General features: G+C 41.9%; 1 protein-coding gene across 1 annotated transcript in view; it reads right to left on the reverse strand.

The window, feature by feature from the left end:
- The window catches only part of NTRK2 (neurotrophic receptor tyrosine kinase 2), a 189,340-nt gene that overhangs the window by 36,972 nt on the left and 130,050 nt on the right, over positions 1 to 22,318 (reverse strand). The window contains exons 12-14 of the mRNA XM_009273172.2: positions 13,352 to 13,482; positions 6,740 to 6,912; positions 2,877 to 3,111 (exon numbers count right to left, since the gene is read on the reverse strand). Of these exons, the coding sequence (XP_009271447.1) occupies positions 2,877 to 3,111; positions 6,740 to 6,912; positions 13,352 to 13,482 (539 nt within the window). The remainder of the gene's footprint in view (positions 1 to 2,876; positions 3,112 to 6,739; positions 6,913 to 13,351; positions 13,483 to 22,318) is intronic.

A 22,318-nucleotide genomic window follows, 5' to 3' on the forward strand; every position in this document is an offset into this window, starting at 1 on the left:
GGTGGTAGGATCCCAAAAAACTGATTCCAGTGTATTAATAAACACAAATGCTGAACCATTTCCTGCAGAGCTTTTTGGAGCTGTGTAAATCGTTCCAACAAGCATCAGATAAAGCTGTCAAGGTTGGGGAAGAATTGCTTCTACATATGTGATTAAGCCTGAGCATTTAAAAAGACTTAGCCTGCTATAAACAATTAGGTATGGTAGGTCAGTGCCATCCCAGTGTCATTGCTGACAGTTTCATTACTTGGGCCTGCCATGGATATAATTCTCCAGGCAACCGCCTGGAAAGTCATCATAGCCTTGACTGTTTCATGACCAGCTTCTGACCGGCCCACAAATGGCTCAAGCAGGGCAGGCCAAAACCTCACAGGCTCAACTGTAACTTTCAACTTTTATCACTGTGAAATATGGTGGCACAGCAGGCTGTGGCTCTGTCCCTCCTCTGTACCAGCTAGAAGCCAGCTGGAACATGAGGGGCCAGAGGAATGGTCCTTCTTGTTTTTCTCACTGTGCAGAACAAGCAACTACCCAACTTTAAGTTTCATATCCATCCATCATACTGCAAGCTTACACCATCAATTTGGATGGAGCCATGCTACTTTGCATCTTCATTCATGCCCTCTGACACTTTTCTACCTCCTTCGCCCTTCGTTCACACTTGTGTCTTTTACTAACACTCCTCTACACTTATCTTTCCTGCCTTATTTGTTCCCTCTCTCACATCCATGATTGCACCCTCTTCACACTACTCCCTCTTTCTTCTCCTTTGTTACACCCTGGACGCCACAAATCCTCCCTTGGCCTCAAAAAAAGTCATGAAGAGGGAGAGAAGAAGGAAAGAAGGGAGTGATTCTGTATAAGAGGCAGTGAGAAATGCAGTGTTGAAAGGACCCTTGAATGAGGTCCTTTGAGAGGTAACCAAGGACTACCCAGGTTACCCAGAATTTCCTTTGGTGAACCACTGCTTTCTCCAGGTCATGGGTCTTGTTCTAAATTTGTGCTTCACTGGGTAGAAGCTTTGCTTGAGGGCTCATGTGTAAGACTCAAGGATTAAACCCAGAGGTACATGAGCAGGTAAGATGACACCAGATTCAATACACTATCATATGTCTGTGCCAGGCCTCAGTCGTCCCCAGGAAGCCCATATGATTACTTAGCTTCCATCTCTTTTTGCAGGTAGTTTTTCTGCAGCAAGGAGTTACTCATTTTTCCAAAAATAAGCAGAGCATTTATTGTTCAAAATGCTGCCTCTGACTGTCAAGGCCTTTGCAAACACTTAGTGATAAGCGTGGACATTCATTCTTAAGTGTAATGACGAACATGGTAAACAAATCCAGTCTCACTGAAGTACAGAACAGAGACACGCCTCCAGTCCCAACAAGTATTGCTCATACTTCGTAGGCAAAATCAAGAAACCCTGGCCTTCGGTGCTCACTGGTGTCCTCACAAACACAAACGGAGGCAGTGATTACCATTCTGTGTATTTTTCCAAGTTCTGAAGTGCAGTCATGCTTGTTTTACATTGACCAAATAGCTTGAAGTGCCAAGTTTCCAAAATAACAAAATGTAAGAGGAATCTAGCTCATATGTTTACTAATACTAGGTTTGCCTTTTGAAAGAAAAGACAAAGAACAGAGGAGACTGTTATTTCTCAGCTGTTAAGTGAAACAACACTTAACAATAATCATTGTGTGTAGCTTCCTCTGCTCTGTCCAGCCTCAGCCGGACATAGAGACAATCTCTTTCCGGGCATCTCACAAACACTGATGCTGAGGTGACACTCTCCTTTATGGAGACAGCAGCTCAAATTGGGTGGCTAAGGAAGAGGTCTTCATTTTATCTATAAGGTATTCACTGGCACCAAGTCATGTGAGAGGCAGATACAGAAAATGTGCTTAAAGATGCTGAGTGGCTTATCTTACAGGATAAACTCTAGGGTTTATAAACTAACAGCTTGGCCACGGATTGCCTTCCCCAAGCCACAAACACCTGATAGCTTCAGTTCCAATCATGAAATTACTAACGTGGTGGCAAACAGCAAATGCTCTCAACTACATGACTTGCCACATAGTACAAAGACAACATTGACAACAGTAATTAATGTACACAGTCCTGTTTAACCTAGCGATCCTAGAAGCCCTTTGCAAACCTCAGAGATCATTTTATGGCAACCAAGCTCAGAGAAAACGGCCTGGGCCAGAATGAACAAGCGCGATGGGCTACTCTTACCCACCACAAAACAAGTCTTCAACCATAAGCAGCAGAGCTACTCTTACCCACAAAGACAAAACAAGTCTTCAACCATAAGCAGCAGGACTAAAGACCTGGCTTAAGGCAGGAAAAACTTACTGACAGCCTTTCAGGTGCTGAGTATGTAACAATTTCTCACCTAGCCTCTTCCTGAGATCCAGTGCTGCTGTCCAGTACTTACACCTCCTCTGGTAAACTGAAACATTGTACAACACCCAAAAGTTACAATTTCCCTTTGTCTTAGCAATATATAAGAACATATTTTAATGACTTCAAAATGTTGGGCCAAATTTGATTACCCACTCTTCCTTTTTATCTGCTGCTGCTTCTTCTTCACTAAAGCCAAGCAAACATGCAAAATTTCTGCCCAGAGAAAAAGACCTTTCTGTGTTTTATTATTAGAATATAAAGCCAACATAGATAAACAACAGGACATGACAATCTTACTCTAACTCCCTCCAAATTTACCAAAACTTTGTAACTCAAAAGCAGGTTCTCCATATGCCAGCCTCTAAATTACCTGACAGACAGATGGTTGAGCGTAAAAGCAGAATCAGTCACAGCAACGTGGTAAGATGACTGAACAAGAGCTAGGTTATTACCAATTACAGCAGTTCACTTACCCTATAGTAGTCTGTGCTGTACACATCTCTAGACATCCCAAAATCCCCAATCTTCACGAGTAGGTTCTCACCAACCAGACAATTCCGGGTAGCAAGATCCCGATGCACGAAGTGCTGTGACGCCAGGTAAACCATACCAGCTGCAATCTGCTGGGCAATGTGAAGCATCTGAGACTGGGTCAGCTCAGCAGGACGGTTGCCTTCTGCCATCAGTACTGCATCTGGTCCATGTGCCCTGCACCAAAATGCAAGCTGATTAAGTGATAGGCCACTTGTAAGCTGGAGAGGTGAAAGGCGTTAGTGGGCCTAAAACCACACAACTGACTCGCTCAAATGTAATAACAAAAAGGGCTACAAATTCCTTGGTGAAACAGGGGAAAATTGGTATCTTGGCTTTTTTCATTTACTGTTTTCCTTCATTGTGTGAAAGACAGGTGGTGTGAAGAGCATTACACAACAGGTGATATATTACTCATGGAAATAAGGCATATGCATTCATAATAATACCCTTCTGTCCAAAACCACCACTTTTCTCCTGTTCCATTCTAGTAATCTTTTCTGGAGAAAGGCTGGCAAATGTAGATGTTTGGTAACTGAGGAAAATCTTATCACTCCGTAAGAGTGAAAGGCAGTAGAGTGAAAGGCAGTGTAGTGGCATGCATAGCATCACTTTTCCTATGACCAGCATTCCTTGATTTCTGCAGAGAGACAGGCCATTGACACTTCCCTCTTTTCTTAAAGAAGAAAGAGCTAACTTCCTTCTGAGATGCCATCTGAGAAACAAGGGCAGCAATTTTAGATTTACACTTCTAATTTCCTATCCAAATGCACAGCAGGAAACCATTTTTGTTTATTTCATCACCAAGGGTGAGTCCTGCCTGAGATGGGAATTCTTGACAATAGGAAGAGGACACAAAACACACAGTATTTGGAACAACTAAACAGCTTCAGAAATAGGAGCTTTTCAAGACCTCACAAGTCCCTAAGATGCAGTAATCAACTGATTAATGAGAAACTTGTATACACTCCAGCAGAAAGAGAGCAGTTTTGTATTTGGGAAGCCCAGCCAAGTACTAGAACACGTGCTTCAGCCATCTTAACTATGTTTGCTCTGGTATACATGTGTAACATCCTAGCATCTTGAAGATATAGATAAAAACATTCCTACACACAACATTTTATAGTAAGCATTACTAGCTAATCCTTATCCAATTAATGAGGTCATCTGGCAATCATTCCTTATTTGATACACCTTATAATATTCTGAATATCCCTTTCCATCCATTCCATTATTCTGCATTTTCAGAAGCCTTTTTTATTCCATTCCTGCAGACTATTCTTCCTAAGAGACCACCTCTCCTCTTCCTTCTTCAAGGTTTTTTTTTTGAAAAATACTCTAGAATGGATTTTTATTTTCTCTCAGAAGTCATTCCTTCCTACAAAGAGGAGTTTCAGAGAATTACCTTTCTAATCAATAGAGGTGAGGCCTTAATTCGTCCCCAGGGGAAGGGCACAGGAATTTGGAAAAGAGTTGCAAATTAATCAAAATCTGTGAGATCAAATCTGACACTACCTATTAGAAATATGATATTACAATTGCCCCAAGGGAAGAACTTCACGAGAAAAGTGACAGATGTGAGAAAGAAATGAAGGAGGGTGTGTAGCATTGCTGGGACTGCATCTGGTACCAGGCAAAGAAGCTCTCTGCCACAGGGTACATACAGGCAGCCATTCAACCGGTCTGGGTTGCGGGGGAATAAACGGGAGGATATGAAATCTCCAACCAAGACTCACAGGCAAATTCCGACTGAAAAGCACTGTACCTTTTCATTGCATGGATTTTTTTAATGACTGCTCTCAGACATGAAGCTCTGAGTTGCTAAATTAAAGAACTCTTCATCTTTTGCTAGCTTCTTTCAGGACATGGTCTGTATCTAATGAAACTTTTGGATCATTCTTAACACTCCATCCACCTTGCTTGTCCTCTTGGTGCTGCCTGTAAATGAGGTGCTCCTCAGTGTCTGCAACAGCAAGGAACATTGACAGAGCTTTCTTTGGATCCACATCAGCCTCCACTAGCCAGAACAAGCACAGGGCAGGCTTTGAGGCTTTGCTCCTAGATCTGAAACAGCCTTTGGCTGCATGCAGACAGCAAGGCTCATTTGGGTTAAATTTCAGATTCATTTTTCCCCGACAGCCTTTGGTGGCGCTGCAGGGTAAGAAATACAGGCTCTTACAGCCCGCTTACAACTAACCTCTGATCTGCAGTACAAGCTGCAGCAGATGTGAGAGGAATGACAAATTGGAGCTTAGTTTTAACAGCTTGTCCCAGCATAATCATTTTATGTTCTAAAGACAAGGGCTGATTAATAATTAAAAAAAAAAGAGAAGACCTAAAGTAGGAAATATACTGTCTGCTAAACTACCTTTTGTACAATAATTCAAAATCAGAGTCACAAGGTAAGAAAAGGCCAATCAAAAAGAATCAAAGAATAAGTATTTGTTATGAAATAAGAAATTATTTCTTATCAGCTGCAAATCTGGCTTCTTCTAATGGAAATTCAATGTTCTGAAAAAGTACTGGGATGGCGTTTTAGGAAACTGCAGTTTTCTCCTGATCGATGGCAGAGGTCCAAGCAGGCAAATGTAAATGCCCCAACATGGCTCTGACAATATATTTAAATCCTCTGCCAGAGAGACAATCAGTCTGGGAAAAGTAGTAGTGTTTGCTCTGCATCCCCAGTTCAGGTCCCGGTCTCCCTGCCAAACCTGGAAGCCCTGCCAATAAGGGAGGATGCTAGTTGATGTCATTCGCTTTTACGGCGTGGCTATTTGTTCAGCAGAGATTAGAAAGACAGCAAACTCCTTTCACATAGGCTATCAAAAATGCATAAGTGGCGACACTAGCAGCCACTAGCCGTTTCAGTCAGATAGGAAATCTGAACCCATTTAAAGGGACATCAGTTTTGATTGTTTTACAGCTTTGTCACAGATAGCTTTCCAAAATGGTGGTACCCATACTTATCTTCGGCAGGAGAGATCTCAGTATATTGAAATGCCTTTGTGATATTCTTTGATGAAAACGACATAGAAGACCTTGAAAGAACAGTCCCTTATGCAAATGGTTTTTTTACATAGGAGCAAAAGCTGTCTCTTAACTGCTTTTTTTTATGTCAACAAGTGCAGGCTAGTGGAAATGGCACATACATAAGGCCACTGTTCATAACTTCCTCATTCATGAGTTACCTATTATTGTGAACCTTAGGTATCATCTATTTATTTATGACTGCTTTACTGCCAAATTTACATTTCGATGCACATTCCTGAACAGCTTTATGAAATAAAGCCCTAATCCGGACCCCAAGATGTAGCATTTTCCATTGCACTGAAGTTTCCATGGCTCACAGTTTTCTTGCTTCAGATTAATGGCAGTCTTTCCAAAACACTGAGAGGAGGGAAGAGAAAAGGGGTTAGATTTCAAAAGCTCTTAGACGCCTACAGATAGTGATAGGTGTTGAGTGGGATCTTCCCAAGTGCTACCAGAAAGCCTGCAAAAAAATGATTCCTGCTGTAAGATTTATAACCAGACACTTCAGAATACACTGAAATATATTGGAAACAATATTTCTTTGGTTCCCATTCCTTTGGTGCAAAGCATAAGGCTTGACTTAATGGTACTTCCAAATAGGCAAAGAAACAATGACCCCCACATCCCAGTAGAGAAGACGAGAGTTGCACAGATTTGCACTCCTAGGTGTTGGCATTTTCCAGTGGTAGTAGTTAATTTGGTATTAAGTACCAGTAACACCTACCTCCTCTGCCCACTTCTGGCTCAGCAGCACAATATGTGTTCATGGATTTACCTGAGGAATTTGTTAAGATCTCCATGCTTCATATACTCAAAGACCATGATGAGCGGATCACCCTCAACACAGACGCCGTAGAACTTGACGATGTGCTCGTGTTGCAGGTTAGTTAGCAGCTCTGCCTCGCGGTGGAAGTCCTTGCGGGCATTGTCACTGGCATCCTTCAGTGTCTGGTGGAGAAAACAAAAATGTAAGGAAGGGGAGATGTTCGCAGAAGGGAGCAAACATGTGGGATGGCACTGTAAGGGTAAGATAAGGACACTACTGCATAAAGGATGGAGGAAGTACTTTCTTAATAACTCTTCTAGAAATGCAGATGTGATGTTTAAGTGCAATTAAATAATGGCAGTACAATTTTCATTCTCCTGCCACACGTCATGCCAAACCACGATTTTTCTAGTAAGAGGATGTAGGAATACTCATGATCTTGCTGTGCCAAGTGTTTTTCAGACACAGAACAAATAAACCAATCTTATCCAAAAAACATACTAGTACACAGCTGGTTCATATCCTTTAGCATTTAACTCAGGCAAACCCTAGTATCCTGTTGGTATTTACCTTTCTCGTAAGTTCTTTAAAAGAAAACTCTGCTTGCTTAAAATACTTAGTGGGAACGTAGATGCATTCTTTGTGCATTACTAATGTCGCTGTTGCTGATGTTGGCCCCTATGGTGTGCTATACATTAGGTAGATTCATACAAGGGTACGTCCCTGAACCAGAACTTACAACCTGAGACTTCAGCCAGAAACTCCTTTGAAATTCAGTAAATCTGCTCACATGCCTTAGATTAAGCATATGTATAAGTAACTGGAGGATGAATCCTAAATTGATAGACAGAGAGGAAGCAGATGCAGATCAGAATTCTGGGGTATCAATTTTTCTTGCCCCCTTTTATTTATACAGCTCTAAACTATTGCATATTTTAATTTTGAAGGAAATATATTAACACTGGATAAAATAGGAGACTTAAATGTTGTATGATGAAACAATGCTAACTTAACTGCCACACATAGGCAGTTTCAGATCTCTTCTTAAGAACTACACTTCCTGAGCAAGGAAGCACTTTCATGCACTGAAGAAAGCAAGTTCTGACACCAATTAAATGAGGAATAATTATAATTGACAATAAACCACTGCTAGGCTCTACCTTTGAAAGGTACAGTGGTTGCAATACACTAATTCAAACAATATTTTTAAAACAGTAAAAGAAAGATAGCAGATTACCAATGTTCACAAATTATTATTCACAGAAACTTGTGTCTGGGCTCTGTACCTCTGGATTTTAACTACACCTAGACTTAATACCAAGGAAGATGAGACACAAAAGTAGTGGCATTGTTTTAACTAAAGATGCTTTTTCCTGGCCATCTAGTCACTTTATTTTCTACCCTGAATTCATATACAGAGCATGGGACCAACCACACTCATCAGAACAAGCACAGAACAAGTTGATACTGTGCAATCATTCTGCCAACAAACCCAGGTTTTAGCTGCAGTAGTCATGGTTTGTTCAAGCTTTTTCTTTAACAGAGACAATTCTGTCCGCTTTTCTAGTATTATACAGAAGCATGTGTGAAGAAGGGACTAAAAAATGACTGCCACAGAAGACACTTGCTTTACTTGTGAAACTGCAACCATAGGTCTTGAAAGATGAACAGCTACCATAATAAGGTTCAGATGGGGGGACAAGGAGCAGGGCAGACTGAATAGCCATCTACCAAGTTCAGGGGCTTTTCCCTGTGGATTTCAGGCTCTATGGATCCCAGAGGCAATAGAAATCACTCATGCCACGGATGTCCCTTCCCTGAGAGACCCACTTATGAATTTCATGTGTCTTCAGGCCCAGAACCTTTCTTCCACAAGTTTTACCAATAATGATGCAACAAGGATATTGCATCATCAAAGCTTCACAAGCTATGATATATATATTAGTATACACAGCTGTATCATCTAAGGTGGATATCAAATTGGCTCCCCACTATGGTCCACACACAATCACATCTGAACCGAGTGAGGACTGAAATTGAAATGTCTTCCAGCACTTCTGAGCTCTGGGATGATGTTTTAACATGATACAGGCACCAACCCACAGTCTAATCTACACTATATAATGAAATCACTGGGAACAATTCTGTTGTCACTTGAGTTTCCTCTGGTGGTTTCATGTTTAAAGCAATTGGACTGTAATTCTTCTCAACAACAGAATTAGAAAAACAATTAATATAAAAACCATTTTTAAATAATAGCAATCTGGAAAAAAATTGACAGGGAGAAGCATAGGCTGATACTCTTTCCAGCAGGGTCTTTCCCTGGAAAGACAGTAAAAAAGCTGACAGCTCTGCCCTGTGAGGATGGCATATTGTATATTTCAGAAGACGCTTTTTATCTCACAGAAACAGCAACATTATCATATGACAGAGCAGTTGCCATGGCAATTACACATTTTCTGTCAAACAGCAAAATGCAGAAAGGTCTAAAACCCAGATAAAACTTGGGCAGGGTTTCTACTACCAAAGGGTGACTTGAATTTCTGTCACCCACCATTGCAAAACCCACCTTTCATTATTACATGCAGCGAACAGAATAGACACAATGCAGCGTTCAGAATAGACACAATGCATGAGAGATAGCTGACACAATCAGGCAAGGAGGAGACTGGAAAGTGAAAAAATTAATAAGTACGTAGAATTGACATAGAAATGACATTGACTAATGCATTTAGCTTGTTCTCAGTGCAAGAGAAAAAATAAAACCAAAATAAAACCGTAAGAACACAAAGAGAGAAAAAGACATATTCATTATTATTATCATTACTGACAAGTATGCCAAAGCTCTGCATACAAAGCACTCTCACCAGTCAAGGAGTTTTTCCCAAGTAGGAACTGAGATACAACCACATGTATTTTCCAACCACTCAGGCCAGCAGCTAAGGAGGAGGAACACGCTCCCTTGGGCAACAGAGGGACCCCCTGGCTGTTACAGGAGCTCCACATCTGCTGAGTTCATCCTTGCCACCCCATGCTTATTCTCCTCCACAGAGGCCCTGCCCAGGTATCCACGTACCATCTGGTCTCTGCAGACCTGTGCTCTGTAGCGAGTGCAAACCGCCAGCTCCTTAGTCCCCACCCCAACACCACAGAGCTGCATTCATGGGCGAGTCAGAGCAAGAGCAGGGGGATGTGGCTCTCACCAACATCAGTATGACTTCGTAATGAAACTCTCACGACAGCTGTCCTTTATACTGTTTCAGCCTTCCCCTATGAAATCCTTACTACTGCTCCCCATCAACATACAAGACCTGAGTGGTGTATTTCCTCAAGAAATGAAGGGGTGGTTTTGACCCTTCTCTGAATTGAAGACCCGAAGAGTTGGAAGCCTTTGGTTTCCCTCTGCAGGTGCCATGGAAGTGTTCTTCACCTCACGCACATAGCAGTCTGCTAGCTGAGCACAACCCTGGTGCAGCACAGGGTGAATCCCCCTCCAACCTCCCAGGGGAGCCAGGGGCAGCTGGTAACCTGTGCCCTGACAGTCATCCTCACCTCCAGCTCCAGCCGGGTTAAAATAGTGCAAGACTATGCCTGGGGATCCAACCCTATGAAGAGACAGTACTGATCCAGGCCCGAACAACCACTGTGGCATGGCACAATGGCCCGCAAGGAAACCATAACTTTTCCTTCCTCCACCCTCTGTTCTCTAAAAGTGCCTGCAGCAAATGGTATACTGATGTGATGTACAAACTCACCTGGGGGGAAGGCTAGTACAATGCGCTTAATCTCTCTGCCCACAGGGTTTGACCCACAGAAAGCATTTCCAAACACTCAGTGCTCCCCCCAAAAAGCCTGATGGTCGAAACAAATTTAAACAGATTGTCTTTCCCCGCTTCCAAGGAGCAAAAAGCTCAAGCACTTTGGGTTGTTTATGCTAAGCCTGATTTTATATCTTCCCAGATTTTTCTGGGCCTCTTAGCTCCTAAATAATTTGCTGCAGCAACATCAGCGTTTCAGATACTGGCTGGCCGAAAAGGAGAAGGATGCGTGTTGAGTCAGACGGAGTGATGCTCAGGGCCAGGTGCGAACCACGCAGTTGCCCAGCAACCAGCAGGCACAGGCAGCTGGCGGGGACCACCAGCCATCCTGATCCACCCCGTGCAGGTAAGACTGTGCCTCCTCGCTGCCGAAATCCCCCTGGCACTGCCTTACTCCTCACCAAGTACATATTCCCACTGGGCTCACCGAATCTATTTCACAGAGACAGGTGTGTTGTGGTTTTGCCCACAGGAGTGAAGCTCTCTAAAGCCCTTGCTGTGTGCTGGGAGGAGCTGTCCTCCGCTGCTGGCATCCAGGTCTGCTCCTCTAAGACTAAAAAAAAAAAAAAAAAAAAAAAAAAAAAAAAAAAAAAAAAAAAAAAAAAAAAAAAAAAAAAAAAAAAAAAAAAAAAAAAAAAAAAAAAAAAAAAAAAAAAAAAAAAAAAAAAAAAAAAAAAAAAAAAAAAAAAAAAAAAAAAAAAAAAAAAAAAAAAAAAAAAAAAAAAAAAAAAAAAAAAAAAAAAAAAAAAAAAAAAATCACACATTTTCACTGCCAAACCCTGTGCCCAGCAGTGGGGTCTGGACACAGTCCTCTGGCTAGCTCTCTGCACAGCGGTGAGGTCCCATCCCTTGACCTCCACTGTGACTGGAGGATACCTGTGAGACACAGTTGGTACCACGGTGAAAGAGAGAAGCACCAGGCAATTAATCCCTCAGTTATATGGGGATCAATCCAATGGCACAGTTTGCCAAAAAATTTGCTCTTTGACAGCAGCCAGAGTCACATCTTCAAGAGCCAATGCAAGAAACATAAAATGGGCATAAACGTGTCCCCAGAGGTAATTCTTCCCACAGCTGCCTGCAAGACCCTTATTAAGGACACTACAAAGAGTGGATTTGGTAAAAAAAAAAAACAATAGTGTAACAACTGGTCCAGAAAACTGATAGATTTGTCATCTAAATCCATGGAGACATCTCTCCCTTTAAAGGCTGAATGCTATTCCTTGTGAATTACACTGAGAAAGAGCAGCAGAGAGCAAGCACGGCACAGCATTTAACAGCAGAAGTGCTAGGCTCCATTTGGTCAGGACTTTCAAAGGGAGCAAGTGAGTGGAAAGACTTTTATTTTGCTATCAAGCAGTTCCCTAAAGTGATAGAGGAAAGGCAATTTCCACTCTAGCTTCACCAAAATACAATAGAAAATTCATTCAGATCTAGTTTTGTCATCTCCTATCCCTTGCTTTCTCCTGTCTATGATATATCCCTTCAGGGCTTAATTTTTTCTCACCAGTCAACGTGACTGAACAACTCCAAAGTATCAAAAAGCTTGTAACCTTGGCAAACCCCAAAAACCTGTTATTTTTGATGGAGCAAAAAGCACTCTACAAGTCCATCCTCCTTTCATGTTCTCTCACTGCCAGATCCAAAAATCTATTTCTTGTTTCCAAATTCAAAAAGATGATCTAGTAAAATTTCTTTTACTGTATGGTTTGATCCAAAATGTACACATGGTTGCCTAATTGTGACTGGTCAGATAAAATTATTTTCTGATCCCTAGGCACAGCCCAAATTCTAAATGTGTATTCCCCCTGCATTTAATGAGATACTTCAAATGCTGAACACCTTGCAGAACAGTACAGATGGAGATGAAAGATTGTTGCCAGGGAGACTTTGCAAACTCTTAGAATGTAGTTTCACCGATACTGTTTTCTAGCATACAGGTTGAGGTCAACAACCAACCTCAGCCCTTCCATTCTGGGGGACAAAAAGGCTTGGTATGGTGAAGCAGGTTTGGTGTCCAAGTTCTGAGATCAAGCTGGAAATCTTACTCCTTGGTAGATTCCCAATGTACCATGTAGCCTGTGCCCTTTAGGACAACCAAACAAATCCCTTTTTATTTTTCCCCCAGAAATGTGAGAACTATTCTGTATACTTGAAACTCCAAGGTTATGGCTGTTTTCATGTAGTTTCCTCCTCTGCACTGTATTTTGGGAGAGTTGACTGGAGCTGTATAATCAAGAATGACTCCTCCAGGTCTGACATATCATGACTTGTGGATTGCCATACAGCCAGTGTTTAACAGCACATGACAATATTATCCAGAAGTTTGTTATAATGTTCCTGGCACCTATATTAATGACAATTACCCACAGACCATTTCAGTGGCTGACTAAAAGAATGGCACAATCCTGAAAAAGAAAGGCCTTCTTTGACTAGCAATTATACACATAACCTATTCACTTAGCTAGTAACAGATTTTTTTTTTAGACACATATGTCAGAAGTATTTTTAATGACCTAGACATTATTTTTCACCAATTATATTTTAGAGAGATCATAAAAGATTTTGCCCCTTTGTGACACAGTCTGTTTCCCCCCTTTTCCTTAGGAAATTCAGCTCTTATTTTATAATCCACAGCAAGATCAAATATCGCATTCTCTTAACGATCCATTAGCCTTGTGAACCCTTCCACATCTATCAGAGCAGTTACACTGGGCTACAGAATAGGCAAACACGATCATTACAAATAAAATAGCATTAGCTGCAACCATGAATTAATAATGGAAACCCTAGATTCTTTTACCTTCACTGCCACCAAGATCTTGTCCTGCTCAGGACAGAGGTTATAGCATTCCGCCAGAAAGACTTTCCCAAAGGCTCCTTCTCCCAGTTCTCTTTTGAGAACGATATTGTGGCGCTTGATGTGCTGCACAACTGTGAAGAGAAGACAAAACGGAGGTCAGAAGTGAGCTGCAAGGCCAGGATGGGACGGGGTCCATGCTTACAGCCACACGGAGACAGGGTTGCCTGTAGAGTGGGGGTGCATGTCGTAGAAGGAATCAAAGTGCCCATGTGTCATTCATTAGTGCTTTGTCCATAAAGATCGAGTTAATATATTTATATTCGGAGAGTAGTGCATTTGCTGGATAAAAACACATGGAATTAAGAGTCACCTGGGAAAAGGCCATTTATCATCGTGTTAGGATGACTGCTGCAGAGCATACGTAACACCAATGCTGCTTTTTTAAAACATGAAGACAAAGAATCAGAAAACAAACCAAACTTTTCTCACACCACTTCTATTTTTGTACCTCTAACAATAGCTGAACTCTCTCATCCAAAGCCAAAAAGTTTTAAAATTAACCTAATCCGAGAAAACAAAATGTGCCCTCTTTCAACTAAATCCAACTTACTCCCTGGTTCTCTTATCACTTGCTCAACTGCTTTCCCTCTCTGTGCTATACTACAGTTGCAATAAGATAGAAATTTTGTTCTTGCAAACATGATTTACAGTATTGCTCTGAAGTAAAAGAAATAAAAGATGGACAAAGGTTTTAGTCAGCAGAGTGGACAAAGCCTTAGTTGAATTGCTGCCCAGAATCAATTGATTCAGATATTAAAGTCCTTGAGCATTTTTGTTCAACTCATTTTACATTTTCCTTTCAGCACAAGCTTCCATTAAAAGATTTAATATTTAAAAGACTGTACCAAATTTTGTAGAATACATTATCAATTTGCAATGTTCAAGCTAAATAAAGCAGCTGTAAGGGCAGTTTAACTGGCCAACTGAACTGGGTTGACAGCTTGTCTTGCTGAAATTGTACAAAACAGTCAGCATCTACTGATGAATTTAATTCAGTGCATTTAGCTGCTTTTGCAAACACTGAAATTTAACCCTGCCTGGACAAAGCCTATTTGCAACTTAAATCCTAAACACAGTGAAGTAAATAGCGGTGCACAGGCATCACGCCGGCTTCTGCAAAGGCATGAATCTTACCTCAGCTGCTTAACTGCAGGGATCAGGACTGAACCCTGCCAATAATTTAGGATATATTCAGATGCAGACCAATCCCTGCCTCCATACGTGGCCACAGGCCTGTTCTAAACCGGGTGACCACTTACGCAGAAACCACCTTGCCTCCATTACTAAAAGATGGAAGACGGAGTGCTGCCTGTAACAGCAGTGGGGAGAAATGGCACAGCCTGTCCCCATTGGTGTCACCAGCATTTGGAGAAAGGGCTCACGGTCTACGAGAGAAAACTATGTGTCTGCCACACCCTGAGCCTATGGTGACATAACCTGAGTGCACTGCGTATAAATGCACTTCGTATCCATGTGTGTGCATGCAAGGGGAGCCCAGTGCTGGAGCAAGCCAGGAGAGCGAGAGATGTCCCCAGGCGCCTCCATCATGAGTCTGCAGCACACCTGAGGAGCGGACTTCCACCAGACCCAGCTGGCACCCGCCAGAAACCCCCAGGCCAGCATGCAAGCAGGCCTGCCATGCCCTGGGAGCGGAGTGAGGAAAGCCAGCTTCTCCCTGTGCCACACCAGATCCACCAGGGTTTTCTCCTGTCCCTGCAGCTGGCGGCTGCATGGGGGGGGCATTGCCCACCCCCTCCTCCAACACCAGGTCTCCCGGCAGACGCCACACGTCCCATTAATAGCCAAGTACACATGAAATGAGACTGCAAGGTACCACTCTTGTCAAACTCTGGTCTAGCGTAAGATTAAGTTTTATCGCGGTGATGCATTTATATGGGCACACTTTGTTTGGTCAGCTCCCCTGCAGTCAGTAGGAATTTGCTTTTTATTTGCATTTCCTCGTTAGCACTGGCTTTTCAAATAAAGTACAAAATGCAGTCAGCACGAGACAGGCCTGAACCAAAACACACCTTTTCCCCACGAACGCAAGTTAACTGGCATCCCTTGCCTCTGCTAATACTGGTCACAAGGCAGACATGTGGGGAGGACCACTGCCCTGGCACGCCACCTGAGCATGGGAGCGTGGCACACCTCGTAACCTGTGCTTTAAAAAATGCTTACTAATAAATAAGTAAGCCTACCCTACCCCCTGCCAAACCTGCCATTCAACCCTGCCTCTTGGAGAATTCTTCTCTTTCCCTCTGCTTGACCAGTATCACCAGGAGGATGCCTCTCTTCCTTTCCTAGAGAGAGAAGTTCAGCTCCACGTTACCAGTGTCACCATCTTAAAATGTCGACAGAGCCCATAGACAGGGAGTAGGGCTGAGATCCTGTCCTACTGGCGTCAGCAGCAAAACTCCAGCAGAGGCAGTTTTTCACTTGGTTCTCTCCACAGCTGTCCAAGACCTGGTGATGAACACAGTCAACTTCCTGAATTTTGTGTGGGTCCTCTCCATTTTGAACCCAGCACAGCCCCAATGTTGGCCCTAGCAGTACAAAGGTTTCTGTGAAGTTCCTGGAGGACTTCACATACAATAGAGTAAAAATAAATAAGAAAAATATCAAATACTTCTCTGTAGTACACTTACAGCTGCTGCTAAATGCTCTTATATAAACCACGTATTTGAATAAACAACCTATCCCATAAACCAAACTGTCAAAACTGAAACACAGCAAGCTGCAGAAGAGATCTGCGCAGAATATATTTGCAACTTGTCACGCTCTATCCATCCCTGCTACCTTTCTGAGCTGCACCGAGTTACTAAACAAATAAAAAATGACAGTAAATGTGACTAAATGGGAAGAGATTAAATATAAGAACAATGTAAGTAAATCAAACACATATGATGTGACGGAAATATGAGCTAAGGAAAAAATCCGTTTAGCACACTCAGGGCCCCAGCCATAATGACACCATCTTCAGTGGGAGGAGATTTCATCAGGAGATACACTGAAAAATTCAGGTCAAAATCTGCTTTCAGTTAATATCAGGATAAAGCCAATTATCTCTGTTGAAGTCCGAGAGATTATCCTGGATTTACATTGAAGAAACAAAGCAGAATTTGGCCAAAGAGGTGGCATAACTGAATTACCAAAGAAGTGGTCTCATAACATTGTCTCACAGGCAAAGATCCACAAACATTCAAAGGGCAGCTATGTATTTTCCTCCTTTTGACTCTAAATGGTGATTGCCTTTGAGCTGCCATTTGTACTTTTAAGAGCACATCATCCCTAGTTTAAAAGATCTTGTCTGATTACTGTAAAAAATGTTACATTAAGCTAAAAGCTAAGTCGAGTTGAAATACTTAAGAGAAAAATGAAACATAAAATATGAAGTGAGACCAAGCAAATTAAACAAGGGTAAATGCTGGAAAGAGGCTGTGGTGTTTAAAAATAATCACACAGCCATGCCCATAGAGGCAGGGGGCTCTCACGGATGACTGCAGGGAACCAGCTGGCAACAGGGAGCACAACGGCAGAAAAGGGCTCTCTTCACATCTCAAGATGTGAGACAGAGACATCCCACCAACAGAGCTGGACCTGTAGGTATTTCACTCACTAACAAACAGCACTTTGCACTGGAAATGACGCATCAAAGCCTTATCCTGCAAACACTATCTGGAGGCATAAGATTGCACTCCCCAGGTAACCTACCTTTGATGGTATGGCTGAACAGAGAGTGTCACACCACGTTCTGGAGTGTATCCCAGCAAAACAGGCAACTCAGGATCACCTCACCACATTGAATTCACTGAGTTGGATGTGACTGATTCCAGCCACCAACAGCAGGACACTCAGCAGTATAAATTATTAAAATGTTTCTGTATGTAATTAAAAAGTGAAATGCTGTGACAGAGTGAAAGTGTTTTCCCCTTGGTCACAAACAATAGGTCTGAACATTTTACCACCACATGTGACCATTACACCACCTAAGCTGACCTTCTACATAGCACGGAGCATAGTATTGAGTTAAATGACTTGTGCTTGGCAGGACACTGCCTCCAGAAAGTGGCTGTGCCAGTCTTGATTTGAAATCGGAACTATTCACTTGCCTTAATGTGTGATCATTTTCACTGCTAATAAAAATGCATGCCTTTTTCTTTGTCTCTTAATTTTTAGCTTGTCTGGCTTGCATCTCCCTCCCTTGGGTTTTAGGAGACTTTCTCTGCTAGCTTGAGCAGCCTTTTAAGGTCTGGTATTAAATATTCATAATCAACACTCTTCTTGCTCTTCTTGGTAAGGCGAAGAGATGGAAGCCTGTCCCAGGAAAACATTTTCTCCAGTTCACCAGTCATTTTCATGGCTCTTCAACAACCTTTTAAAAGAAGTTGTTTCCAGTTGTTTTTCCCAACTGGAAGCCACATTCTTGTATCACTGTCTACAAGGTTGTGATAAAAACATAAAATCAGCTCCCTATATCTCTGCACGTCCAAAGATCACACTAGTCCTTTTAAGGCTGGGTTTCCTAAAGAGCATGACATTTACATAGTTATGTGGTATGTATGAGTGTGTCTCATCTTGAACACCTCACCCAATTACAATATCACAAGTGCTGTAAGTTTCAGATGCGTTCCCATATGCCTTATGAGAACAGCAGAACAGAGGAGAGATCTGTCCTTATGGAGAGGCTGCAACACGGACTCACTGCTTGATGGACAGTAAGAGCCACAGCAGACAGGCTCCATCATCACTGCTTACTGAACTCCCAACACTAGAAGATCCTGACGTGTTGCATGCTCACTTAAATCATCTGCTGAGTCTGCTTTCTAGAATACTGTTCAAGATTTTGCTAGAGGTACATATGTGGAACAGTCCTGGTGAAATGTGTTGTGCCAGGACACTGAGAAGAAAATGAGGACCTTCAAGATGCCAAGTAACCAGGCAAGGTAATATTAAAAACCTATTTACAGTTGCATAAGAAAAAAGCAGCCACAGAAGACTCAGCTTCTGATGTGACATGCAGTGCCACAGAAGGACATGTTGCAAGTTTCTTCATTTCTCCTCCTATAATTTCTCTTGCAATTGTGAAGACTCAACTATTTCTAAGATCTTGCTAGAAAAACAGGTATAAATGGCTGAGTGATTGTTCAGATAGTATACCAAATTTGTACAGCATTTGTCATTCACATAAAAGGAGCGGTGGAATTTCAGAGAGAATCCCTTAGCAGGAGGATACAAAATCACTACAAACAGCAGACAGCAAGTCTAGTCTGATGGCCATCAGGTTCTGCAGTAGCAGCATCTCTACATTCTCAATGCTATTGCCAGAGTAGAAATTTTGGCACATTGAGATATCTACTCTCTAACATGGCAATAAAAGCCAACAACAACCACTGTTTTTTTTTTTTAACCTTTTAACCTGTAAGCGTTGCCTGGATGCAGAAATAGGTCAGCTCACTTCTGAGAGTATATTTCTGATTAGTTGATGTATTTATCCCATATGTCACTCATTACTTATTATTCTCTATATATTTTTGTGTAGTGCTATTGTTGTTTAATTTTTACCATACAGCAGCAACAAATTCTCATGCAAGACCAGTGCCCAGCTGTTGTAGGCACAAACAAACAAGCAGCATGTTTTCATATATATAGTCAACATCTGAGATTCAACTCACACCTCTTTAACGGAAGGAAAATAAGACGACAGAAAACCCACTCCTCATGTACTCTGCTCTAAATGAAAGGTGCTGGTACAGGATATAGAAAACTGAGTATGGAGGATCCACGGAAGAACTAGGTCAGAAAGGCACTTGGGCCTTGTCATGTTACCTGTACAAGTATGGCTTCTGAATCACTTTGAATTTTGTTCTGTTTCTTTGAAAAAAGAACAGTTTAATTCAACAGTTGTAAAACAGTTATCCCTGAGTGGCCATCAGTGATTTGCCAGATTTTTCACAGGCATCAGACCCTAAGTGGGCCTTGAGGAGATATTTAATGGCCAAGCTGAATAGGCAGTGGTCTTCCTGGAAGAACTGGAGACATTTATGAAAGGCAAACCTGTGAGCACTCACAGGAATGGCATAATTCCCAGGGATTTCCTAGCTGTCAAGAGCTACATCTGATGTTAAATCAAATAAATCTGTGATTGCTGCAGCTTAACCTTTCAGTTGCTTCGTTTACAACTTAAATCCTCACAGAATCTATACTTTAAACCCCAGAGTTTCTATTGTCTTGGCTGAGAATTAGGCTTCCCTTTGTGAACTAGTGCTGCAGCTCCTGGGAGGGAGCCCCATCCTCCCCCACCTGCCTGCAGCAGCAGGGGCACCACTGCTCTTGCCCACTGTAAACTCATTTTGCTGTAGCTGGCGTGGTTCTTCTCTGGCTGAAACGCAAGTGTTTGCTCTCCTTTGGGGTTAATATTTGATTTCTGGTGAGGTGTTTTATCTTACTCTTTTGTTACGGTAATTGATTTGTTTTAGTTGGCCAAGATCCTCTCAGTTTGGCTACAGATAGGCATATTGCCATACTTGATTAGATCCTTATAATCAAATAAGAACTACTTAATAATAAATTCTAATAGCAATGTTGTAATTGTTTTAAATGCATGAGCCTTATGAACTAAATTCACCCTTCAGAAAAACAAGAATAATAAAGTTGACAGTTTTTCCAGGCATGAATTTACCCTTGCATACAAAACCTAAGGTACACAAGGCCCTCAAGCCTTAGCAACCTGAAACAATCTTTTATTTCAATTATAAATACATGTTAAAAATGGATTTGATCTGTTACATGCTGAAACAATTGGGTTATATCAAAATAACTGAAAGCTAAATTTGGTGCTCTATGTTCAGAATAAATAGCAGATACTAATCGTGCTGTGTTTCTCTTTCTATGCTGCTTCCAACCTACTAACAGCTTTTCAGCACAGTATGGTAAATCAGCTTTAAGCAGAAAGCTGTGCTGGAATTTTGACCAAACATTGCCTTTGCAGATGTGTATACACTTAATTTGTAAATGCCAATCTCAATGCACTTCTTCCAAAAGATTAATGATTGTAAAACTTAAAGGCTATTGTGTGCAAGCTGCTGTGTAAAACCTCTGCTAGTATTATTTTATTGTGGCATATCTGGTCCGTCTTCCATGTTTAAGCTAACTGGAGACAATTATCTCACCACCACCACCCTTCTCTTAGCTCAGACCAGGAAATCCTTTCCCTCAGCATGATACTGATCTTTAGGGATCTTCTGTGCTGCAGAAAGAGGGGCACTCAGGAAAGGATGGGCAAATACCATGTAGTGTATCTCATATAATAGACCCTTGCAGGGGAGAAGGGCTAATAAACATACTGTCTTCCAAGTATTAACTCTTTTCTATCTCTGTTTTCAGGAACAGGCATGGTCTGAAAACCATCCCAGGATGCCAGTCTGAGAAGCAGGATCATCATACATTCAGAGACTGAGCCATATTCAAGCTTGGCCTAAGTGGGGTATAAAGGCAAAATTCAAAGGAGATTGCCCTATTTTTGATGTAGGTTTCTCTGCTTTGCTTTTTCTCTTCTCATTTTAAAAGGCAAAGGAAATAATTTCGTACCTCGATATAAGGGAGGACAGAAGGGTTTTACTGGTGGCCTTTCAAAAGGAAATATGAAAAGTAAATGGAGCTTTCAAGCCTGTGAAGGAATAAACCACGTGCTTAGCTCATAGTCCCAAATTCTATCCCCTTATATAAAAGTTAAGCACATACTTAATCTTTACCTTTTGCTGAACTATTTTACTAAAAGATAGCATAGCATCTGATCTGCCATGTTAGATGGGTAGGTCTGCCCTGTTGCAGCTAATTGTGCATGGAAAGAAAAGGGAACAATAGAGAAAACATCGTAGGAGCATGACAGAACCCAGTCTTTTATAATATCACTTTTAAGCATAGTATTTACCCTTTTCCTAATAATTTTTGTCCTGCTTCAGAGCACCTTTCACAGTCCTAACAGACTGCAGCACACTGTGTGGCTTTCCCTGAGGAAAGCTGAATCTTATGCATGCCCATGTTTTGCTTTCTTTGGGCCAACTGAGGTAAACTCCTCCCCTAGAGGAAGGTTCAGTCTCTGCTTCCTTAACTGCACACAGTTAAGGCTTTGCCACTTGCTCTTATGATTCTGTGTGTACTCCCCCCCCTTTCCTGGGTTTTGCCATAAGTGGCCTTTAAACACAGAGAAAAGTTACAGGTTTGGTTATCACTGAGGAGAACCCACAAAAGACACAAAGACATTGGGCATTGCAAACAAACAAAAGAAGAAACCTTCCTCACCCTTTGATCAGATCCCTGTATTATTCATAGGGAAACAAAATCAGCAGGAAGGAGAGAAAACAAGTCTTGAGTCTTCCTATACATTGAAAAGGAAAGAACCTCAGTTTGTTCTCTGTCCTTGGGGGATGCAGAATGGGTTAGCACTAATCGTTATACTGCCCCAAAGCCCCAGGCGACAGGAGAGATGAGAAAAACCATCATAAAAGGTGAACGGACCTGGAAAAGAGGCTATCCCCTTTTACAGACGTGCTGTCATTCAGCATTTCTGCATCGTTCCATGGTGAGGCATTTGTTGCTCTGCTTTTGTTTCACTGACAGGCTGACACACCTTTTTGCTAGGGCATGCCATCTACAGAGGCTTATGTCCCCATAAGGCATTTCCCCCTTGGCCCCCGTTACAGCTTCAGAATCCCAGTGCTTATGGGTAACAAAGGCAGTTGTAACTGGCAGCATATGCATCCAAGGTACACCCAGAAAATTCATCTTCACTGCTGGGCTGTGCCAGATACCTCTACTGCAGCCACAAAGCAGTCAAAAGATCATTACATTGTACTAGCTTCAAACAAAAGCCCTACAAGTTCTCACTCATAGGTCATCCAAATG

The sequence above is a fragment of the Aptenodytes forsteri genome, unplaced genomic scaffold (genome assembly GCF_000699145.1).
Source record: "Aptenodytes forsteri isolate BGI_AS27 unplaced genomic scaffold, ASM69914v1 Scaffold154, whole genome shotgun sequence".
In the NCBI taxonomy this organism is placed as follows: Eukaryota; Metazoa; Chordata; class Aves; order Sphenisciformes; family Spheniscidae; genus Aptenodytes; species Aptenodytes forsteri.